Here is a 9,401-nt window from a genome sequence, read left to right as displayed (position 1 = left end):
ATGCATATCACTGGACATAGTGTGGTGAGAAAACTTAGTAATGTCAAAAAAAATAATAATAATTTGACCGATCAATTCAAGAATATAAAAAATGTGAATGTCACAAAATAAGGTGCATTGCAAAATGTTCAAGTTTATTTTCCCTACTGAACAAAGTTAATGCAGTCTTAAGAGAGCCTCACGTAGGATCTTTCTGCTCCCTGATTCTCTTTTCCCGGATTATTTGAGCCAGATGGTCGTCCAAATCATTCTCCTTCAAAGACAGAGCTGCTCGCAATACCTGATCGAACACAAACAAGCATACTTTACAGCACAGTATAGAGCGAAGGTCATCAATCAGATCAATTGGTCTTGAGTGAGGAATCAGGTCCATATTAATGTTTAGCTCAGATAATAAAGCACTGAAGCAGCCGGAAATCAGTGTGTCCGTCACTCTTACCTTGCTTTTGGAGGACTTCAGAGAATACTCTACAAAGAAAAGCAACAACGACAGATTTGCAAAAGTGATGCATAACAAATCAAATACTGTCTTAAAGGAACAGTTCAGCCGAACATTTGACTACAAACAGGTCAAATGACTCCTTTAACTGGTCTCCCATATATAAAGGTATACATAATTGTATGATCATCACCTATCTGTGACGTCCTCAGAGCTCCAGCTTTGCATCGGGCACAAATACGCTGCAGCTCGCATCTTCCTGTGATCAGCCGGAGGAACCATTTCAACCAGAAGCGCAGACATGAGGAATAGAAACGCTGCCAGATATACCCCAACATGCTCTGCAATACAAACAGCATCAGTTAGTTTCAGTCCAACTGCACTTCCTTCCAAATAATTAGTTACATATACAGTATATGCAACAGGAACACAACATACTAGATGGACCCTTTCCATGCATTTTCTTATAACAAAATACATACAGCTCATGCAAGCAGTTAACACCGGCTTTAGTGGCACACATCAGTAATGCAGACTTCATTCAATGCGAATGAGCTGCTGATCCCTTGCACTGTGTGAAAACAACAGCGAGCATTCTGCTAGGAATAAGCATTATTAGTCATCTCTAACCAATAAGATCTGTGCTCTGTCAAATCAGACACAAAGCGCACACACACTGGTCAACAGCATGAGCAAAACAGCTTATTCATAACCCAAACGTGATGCTTTAAGAAAAGCAGCAGCTGGACAAAACAACAGGTTGTTCACGCGACACATACTGGACAACAAAAACACAAATAATCAGCGTGAATTCAGCTGGTAACGCTGCCAACGTTTATACTGCTTCACGTCGAGTCGCGGCATTTAATACGATGTGCTAAAGATTTTTTTGGAGTGCAATAACTGTACGGATCACACTTACTAGCAGTCTCGTCGCCCGGAAATGATTCGGATTGGTGCGCATGCGCAGACGAACGTCCCATAATCCAAGAGGGCGCAAGTGAGCTGATTTGTATTCATTTATTTTTTGTGACAAATCACTTTCTGATTTCAAATCACTGTGCCATTTCATGTTCTCCAACACTGTCAAAGATATATATATTTATTAATTTAGAGTAGGTTACAGTTCGCAATAATTTACCTGACAAACACAACGTGAACTGTTTAGAGTGCACTATAAAGTGAGGTTTTATTGGCGGTATATAGGTTAGATATAAACCTATGTATGAATGAATATATACACACACACGCAGTAGTCTATGATGCCGTTGTGTCATTGTGTGTATATATACATATATACACATATAACGTACATACGCTTATCTGGGGGAAACTACGAATTTACAGGTTTCCTAATTTGAATTTACAAAAAGCAATTAAATTTGCTAGACATAAGTTAAATTAATTTAATTTACCTCGCGTCGCGGAAGCAATTTCCTGTGAATGTGCGAGACTTCCGTTAGCGGCTAGTAAACCGAGTACCGAAAACGGTAAAACCGTGCTACAAACCGGTATATTACGATAATAAATTAAAATATGATAAATACCAGTGAGCAACATATAGCAGAATAACGGGTAAAATAAGTAGGGACTGACACCGGAAGCCTCGCACATTCCCGCGTACTTTAACAAAAAATAATGTTTTCATTTTTAAATGTTCTTGTGTTCTCTCTCTCTCTCTCTGTTGAACACACCCAATTTTGTCTTTCACAAACAAACACATAGATTTAGTTGGATAAAAACACAAAGTACACAAAGTGCTTTTGTGTTCTATTCAATTCTATTTTCAAGAGTGAGAAAGCTTCTGTGAACAATAATACAAGAATAGACCAAAAAAAAGAAACAAAAAGCCAATTATTTTCCAAAATACTCCATAAATCATAAACTAACAGAAAAGAAGCATACAAAGAAGCATGGAAATAAATAACTCACTAGTACAAATAAGAGTGAGGTGCAGTGCATTCAGTGACAGTAGACAAAAGTAACACAGTGAAAGTCAAAACTGGTTTTTCTTGGTATGTATTTTACTTCTAAATCCATCAGGAGGCACCAGAGAGCTGAAGCGTAATAACGGCAGGTCCAGAGAGCGGTGGCCATCTTTGGGCATCCTCATGGGTGGAGGTGGCGGGGGGAATATGGACGGGTTTGTACCACCGCTACCATCACTTCCTGTGTTATTATTGGTGTCATCGTAATTGGCAGCGGTTTCCACGACACTGCTAGCGCTCGTTTTCTGGCAATGAGGAAGGAACGAGCCTCTATAGTATCGATGATACAGAAAAAACGCCACCAACAGCATCAGCATGATGAGCAACATGAGCAGGCCGAGGACAATATAAACGCCCCTGAGGATTGTGGGAGATGGTGTCCAACTACAGTCTAAAAAGTGAGGGGAGACAAAAATTAAGTTATGAAATGTAATGACAGAATTTTAATTTTTAGCTCAACTGTCCTTTTAAAGTGATATGAAAGCGGTCTAGTTCAAGTTACTATCTGAAATCTCCCACAGAACAGTGCACACCTGTCAATATAAACTTCTGAATATCAAGCTCTTACCAGGTTCAGTAGACGCCATACAAACGCTATCTCCCGGCCCATGAGGAACCTCACGGTAACCATGGGTACAGTGACAGGAGTATGATCCAAACTGATTCACACACTCGGCGTGAGCATCACACACCACCATTCGCGTCTCACACTCATTGATGTCTGTTCAAACACACAAATGGGCCATCAGAAATTATTCAGAAAAACAGGTGTTTTTGGTAGGATCACAGCTGCATAATATGTGTCCATGTAAAAGTATTTTAAACAATACGTTTCTAATTCTTTTATAATTATAATGTGCTTTTGACCATATGGGAATGAATGAACGACATAGATACATACCATATATACATAACATGCATACATAACATATATACCTTTTTAGTTTATATAAAATGGATATTTAACAAAATATTTTGGAATCTATCATTTCTATAAAATCAAAGCCCCATGTCTAACCAAGTTATGTGTTATGTTCCAAATTTGAAGTTGATATCACAAAAAAAAATCAAGGTTCCTGTAGCCATCAGGCTACACCCAAACTCCATTGAATTTTTAAATTAATTTTCCTGTCACAAATGTATAAATTTGTCACAGTATTATTTATATCACAAAACAGTCGCCAAATATGGAATCTTTCCTTTGTCAAGATTAGAAAAAGTTGATTATAAAATATTGTAGTAAGTTCTATAATTTTACACTTGACACTGCCCACTAGGGGGAGGAGCCCGATAAAAAGGTTTAAAGTACCATTTCCATGGTAACCCAATGTCCGATTTCAAAACTCTTTTCACAAGATATATTTTAAGTGTTTAAGCTTTCGTATGATATCTAATTAGGATGATTACTAAAATATGTAACGGGGAAAAAGGCAATTAAAAAAAAAAAAAAAAAAAAAGAGCAAGTGTCCGACTAGTAGGGCACTGACAGTTAACAGGTTCAAAGAAAATCTAATTAATGATTAATTAAATTTAAAAAGTTAAATTTAAAAAGAAACTTTTCCAAAATGTATTACAATTATTACATTTAAATGAATAAATAAACAAACATCCAGAGTCTAAAGTAGTGGTCTATTCCAATTTTTGTAGTTCTAGATCAAATCAATGCGTAATAAAGTTAAACATGTCAAATAAAATAAAATGCCGTTTTATTTAAATAAAATAAAAATGACAAATACACAACAAAATTACTAAAATTACTAAAATAATAATAGTAGGCTAGCATGAGGTCAGAGCAAGGTTTCTGAAAATGCAGAGTAACCTGAAAGACCACAGGACAAGTAAATGTACATGTGGTGTGAGAGCACCTTCAGTGGAGACAGATGCAATGACGCCCTGTGTTTTGGTGCTTTGGGATTTGATGGTTCTGCCCTGCAGCCTGGACTGGAGGTCCCCGTGTGTCTGCAGCCCTACAGCCACCTTCTCAAACTGCAGCCACACGATGAACAAAACGCCAGAACTCAACCTGGAAACAAATTGATCGACGGTCTGTCAGCAGATCGATTAGAAGGATCTCCCAATTAATATGCTGGAGGAAGAGAACTTTATACTCACTTTTTTAGTCTTTTGAAGTCCAGGCTCTTTGGAGTGAGATGTCCAAATGCTTCTCGTATCTATAAACCAATTTTAAGCCCAAAAGTTGCTCAACTGACAATACTCTGAATATCTAGAAAGGGGATCAAAATGTTGAGCCTCACCATGGTCTCTAGAGCAGATCTGAGGGAAGAGGATTCTTCATGATGTTCAGGCTCCAGATGGACCTCGACACTCACCTCGAACAAGAGCTCTGATTGGACAGATCATACGACATCATCAGAATGTCATCTATAGTGTGACCTAAAACTTCTGTTACTTTGATTTTAATAATAAAATCTATTGGTAGCTGTATTATTAGGCTGTTTTAAGGCGTTTGAAGGCACTTCTCACCCCCAGGTAAATGCCTGTTGTGGGTGACATTTTGTAAGGTTTGCTGGTAGCCAGTTATCTCTGTGGAATGAAAACAAAGGTTAACGCAAGAAAACCTTAAGTTAAAATATCTTGTTCATATTTAAAAAATACAAATATTTATCATTAGTAGTAGTAGTAGTAGTAGTATTCACTTTTCAAAGCACTAATAAAATAATGAATATTGTTAATATTACCCATTGCATAATAATAATAAATCTTATTTTAGGGCCATTTTAGGATCCTGCTAATGTTCAAACAAAACCATAATGAAACTAATGTACTGAAATGGTATAAAACAAAGAAATTAAAATTGAAAAGTACATACGTTACTATTTTAAGAAAATTGTAATTGTAACAAATATCTGTCATGATAGTATGTTTTACTGAATCGAATGCATGCTTATTTTAATTTTTAAAAATCTAGAAAGGATGATTTCTATTATTGTAATAATAGAAAATAATGAATAGTTAATATTACTTCTTGCATCATAATAATAAAAACAAATAAAATGTCTATATTGTTAATATTACCGCTTGCATACTACTATTACTAATAATGATCTTTTTAAACATTAAATTATTAATATTATTAATATTACCCCATGATAATAACAACAACAAAATAATTATATTTTAGGCCCATTTTTTAAGTTCTCTAAGTAATTTTGGGGGGTAAAGTGTACTTAATTTTCATGAAAATGTTACAAAAAACTAAAAAAACTGTGGTCCTATAAAGAGGAATTCTTTATGCAAAATGTAATCCTTTTTAATTGTAAAAAAAAAAAAAAAAGTAACTGCACCTTTTGACTTGCGGTGTAATTTGGGTTGCATTACAGGTAGTGTGATGCTGCTGTAAGTCGCTGTCGTCTCCATGGAAACACCTTCCTCATCGTCCCGCTGTCCCTCTCTCAGTCCTCCAGCATCAGGCGCTGTTCTGGCTCTGACCAGCTCAGTTTGACTAGAAGATTGCGCTTGTGCGTCCACATTCCTGCGCATGGCAGACGGAGAGCGGGCGGCAGCTTTGAGGTGTGGCACATGAGCGTGTGCGAGGGTCATGTCTGAGATTTGTGAGTAAGCCGTTTGATATCTGGGGCGTATTTGATCAGGTCCACTTTCGGGTTGGTTGTGCTGGGTTTCTTTTTGTGACGTTGCAAAGAAATTATCATCGTAGAATGCATCATCATCAACCGCATCGTTACCGTGGTAACCAGACGCTACAACACGAGGAGATGAATCTCCGGGATTCTTTTCCCAGGTTTCCCTCTTCCCTAAAGGAAGTTCATTGGTCACCGAGGATCCAAACCTCACAGTGTTGGTCAGACCAGCAGATGTAGTTTGTGTTTTCACTCCTGATGGTTGGACATCTGCTGTGACGTCTCTCACACCTGGTGGAGGATCCGTAACTGCGTCCGTTTCATCTTCATCACCACCCAACGCTGCTTCTATCACCTCTACAGGAATGTCTGTCAAGAAAAATACAAAGAGTCATGTGACATCTACACAGCAGTTTACAAGAAAATAAAAACATTCAGTCACCATAATACATTTATTTTCAGTGAAGAGAAAACATTACATGGCATTTCAATAAAATGACTGAAAAAGATAGATAGATAGATAGATAGATAGATAGAGACACACACAGACAGTAAAAAAAAAATTCCAAAGTATGTTTTACAAGAAAAAAATATTTCAGTCTTTCTACTTCAAAATTTAACATTTAATTCAATGTGTTACTTGTGGTTTCTTTGTTATTAATTGTGAAATTTACTAGCAATTTTCTTAGTAATAATAAAATTTAAAAAAATAGTTTCACTATCAATATTAGTAGTAGTAGTATGGGAATTCAGTGAAAATGTACAAACACTAACCCAGTTATATAAAAACTCACTCACCTTCATACATGGGATCAGGAGAATCCAGGGATCCGAAAGCTTTATAATGTCCATAGAAGCCCCTGTACGGGACGGGACGGTTCCCGTTGATGAGCAGCACCACCTGAACCGTGTTGGACACAGAGATGTATCTGGCCTTTCTCCAGCACTTTTCCAGAATCCTCTGTCCTCCCGCACCCGCTGGAGACTCATCCAGGTGGATCTGATTGCTCTTCTGCTGACAGGTGTCTGAGGGAGTCAAGTCCTCCAGATACAGCTCCAGACGCTTCCCAGGAGACACCTGGACGGTCCAGTTGCACCACACGGGGGGGTTTGAGCACAGATAGTCAGGGGAGAAGAACTCACCGCTGTCGTCGACGAGGACTTGATGGCAGCTCCGCAGGGCAAAGAAAGCGTATCGCTCGCGGCCTCCACCTGACGAGAGAGCCAACGTCTTAGCACATCTATCCCCCAAAAGATCGAAACATTTTAACTGGAGAGGAAAAGTGGCATTTAAATGACCAGAAATAAGATTAAAATTATATATAATAATATATTTTGTTAAAAGTATATAATAATAATAATAATAATAAGAGAATTTACTCCCCAAACCATCTAAATATTTTCATTGGAGGAAAAATTACAGGGGATTTAAATACTAAAAATAAGATCAAATTAAATTAAATTAAATATATCATTTTTTTAAAGAAATAATATAAATATTAATCATGTATATATAATAAGAAGACATAAGATAGCTAGCATTTTAGTATATTTATCTCCAAAAGTATCAAAATATTTTCGTTGGAGAGGAAAAATTACAGGGGATTTAAATAATAAAAATAAGATAAAATAAAATAATATTAAATATATCATTTTTTAAGAAATAAATATAAATATGAATAATGTATATATAATAAGACGACATAAGATAGCTAGCATTTTAGTATATTTATCTCCAAACATGTCAAAATATTTTCATTGGAGAGGAAAAATTACAGGGGATTTAAATGAATAAAAATAATATGCATAAATAATATTAATACATTTATATTCCTACAAAATACAATATAAATATTAATAATAATAATATACGATGAAGATAGTAAGCATTTTACCAAATTTATCCTCCAAAACATCTAAATATTTTCATTGAAAAGGAAAAATTACAAGGCATATAAAAAATACATATCCCCCCCCAAATATTATATAAATATGCAAATAAACAATAACAATAATAATCCTAACCGGTTATATAGATACAAAATATGACTATAATTTTGTAAAGAAAAAACATTTCTAAACATTTATCTATTCCTCCTTTCAAGATATATATTGTGCATTAATGCATGTTGTATCTTTTCAATGAGTTTTTTCTCTCCATACTGCAAAGCTGATGATATATATTGTGAAAATGCTATGCATTATAAATTGAATATGTTTCTCTATATTTGGTTATAAACAAAATGCACACTTAGATACTTACAAAGTAAATATTTGTATGATTTCTTTTAGCTTTTTTTCTAGGAAAATGTCATTTTCCTCTTCTTCCTTACGCATTATACGTGGGTCTTTACACAAGAAAAAAAATATTGACATCTTTAAGTTTTAGGAAATTTTGCTTTAATAAGTTTGAAAACCCCTGAGGACACAAAACAAGCATTTTAAATCTAAAGCACGAGGAACAATACGGCACGATGTGTCAGACAGCTGTTTACCTGCGGATGCTTGGCCGTCATTTGTGCCGATCTGCCAGAAACAGACAGTGTGAGTGAAACGTGCAGCGATCAGACCGCTATCAGAGGAGCATCGATGAGTTACTCACCTCAGCGCAGCTTATCAAAGCTGCCAAATAGATTAATATCAGAAGACTGTATTTACTCCATAAATGCCGCCGTGGCATTTTAGATTTATGCTCGTGAACTTTCTACGTTGCTTGTTTTAAAAAGTAAACGGAAGACGCTGAAAGCATCACCTGTATTATATCTGTAGTTAATGAGGTAACTTTACCTGTCGCGCATGACCGAATGAACGAGGCTGACCTGACCTGCGACGCGCTCTTGATCCGGCAGAGGGCGCCGCGCGAACACCTAAATATGTGGGTTGGCTGAGTATGGAAGCATATAGGTAGCGAAATTAAATTTAAAATGCAATATGCAAAATGGCAATGCAATATTCAAAATGGCATTGTATTTCTGTATTTAAATTTACATTTTCCATTACCCATACGTGCAAAGTTTGGTGCAAAAGGAAAATGAAAATGAAATTATATCATTTACATTTGCCAACCGTCGACCGAACGTCTTGAGCTTTGAGCGTCTTACACTGCGGGTGACCCACGTGACGCCAGCGACTTGAAATTAGCTGGTGTTTAAACATTTGAGGAGCCAAGCTGCTGTGTAAAGACTATAAATGGACATTACAAGCATTACAATAATGATATTTTATACTTAAAATAATACTCAACCATTTCCTGCATCCTGCTGTACTTCCCTGAATAAGTCTTTAAAGGTGTTGTAGGCTAATAAGTCGTTCTGAGTAATACATTGAAAAAGCTCCCACCTGTATATGACTAAACAAAATAACATGTAGTTTACT

At 36.2% G+C, this 9,401-nt stretch overlaps 2 protein-coding genes across 3 annotated transcripts in view; both read right to left on the bottom strand.

The window, feature by feature from the left end:
• The window catches only part of elmod2 (ELMO/CED-12 domain containing 2), a 5,443-nt gene extending 4,030 nt beyond the window's left edge, over positions 1–1,413 (bottom strand). Inside the window, exons 1-4 of one of the 2 annotated variants that reach the window (XM_016506600.1) lie at positions 1,362–1,413; positions 633–780; positions 440–468; positions 183–280 (exon numbers count right to left, since the gene is read on the bottom strand). In XM_016506600.1, the coding sequence (XP_016362086.1) occupies positions 183–280; positions 440–468; positions 633–780; positions 1,362–1,403 (317 nt within the window). In that variant the 5' untranslated portion in view covers positions 1,404–1,413. Of the gene's footprint in view, positions 1–182; positions 281–439; positions 469–632; positions 781–921; positions 1,336–1,361 lie in introns of those variants that run through there. The other variant, XM_016506601.1, reaches the window with a different exon arrangement.
• Positions 1,414–2,093: 680 nt separating this feature from the next.
• LOC107703839 (uncharacterized) lies at positions 2,094–8,756 on the bottom strand. The gene is made up of 10 exons (XM_016506598.1): positions 8,629–8,756; positions 8,522–8,552; positions 6,825–7,238; positions 5,733–6,395; positions 4,912–4,971; positions 4,683–4,771; positions 4,540–4,598; positions 4,293–4,450; positions 2,996–3,148; positions 2,094–2,818 (listed from the first exon to the last, which is right to left on the bottom strand). The coding sequence occupies exons 1-10, from the start codon at positions 8,704–8,706 to the stop codon at positions 2,436–2,438; spliced, it is 2,088 nt and encodes a 695-aa protein (XP_016362084.1). The 5' UTR covers positions 8,707–8,756; the 3' UTR covers positions 2,094–2,435.
• Positions 8,757–9,401: the final 645 nt, after the last annotated feature.

This window comes from Sinocyclocheilus anshuiensis, unplaced genomic scaffold, assembly GCF_001515605.1.
Source record: "Sinocyclocheilus anshuiensis isolate Anshui unplaced genomic scaffold, SAMN03320099.WGS_v1.1 scaffold274, whole genome shotgun sequence".
Taxonomy (NCBI): Eukaryota; Metazoa; Chordata; class Actinopteri; order Cypriniformes; family Cyprinidae; genus Sinocyclocheilus; species Sinocyclocheilus anshuiensis.
The sequence above is the reverse complement of the archived record's forward strand: the minus strand, read 5'-3'. Positions and strand labels throughout refer to the sequence as shown.

Excerpts from the sequence above, each read along its gene's own strand:
- LOC107703839 (XM_016506598.1), bottom strand. The coding sequence starts at position 8,706 with ATGCCACGGCGGCATTTATGGAGTAAATACAGTCTTCTGATATTAATC. Across the intron at positions 7,239-8,521 it reads TGACGGCCAAGCATCCGCAG|GTGGAGGCCGCGAGCGATAC; the intron begins GTAAACAGCTGT and ends CTCTCTCGTCAG. Across the intron at positions 2,819-2,995 it reads TATGGCGTCTACTGAACCTG|ACTGTAGTTGGACACCATCT; the intron begins GTAAGAGCTTGA and ends CTCACTTTTTAG.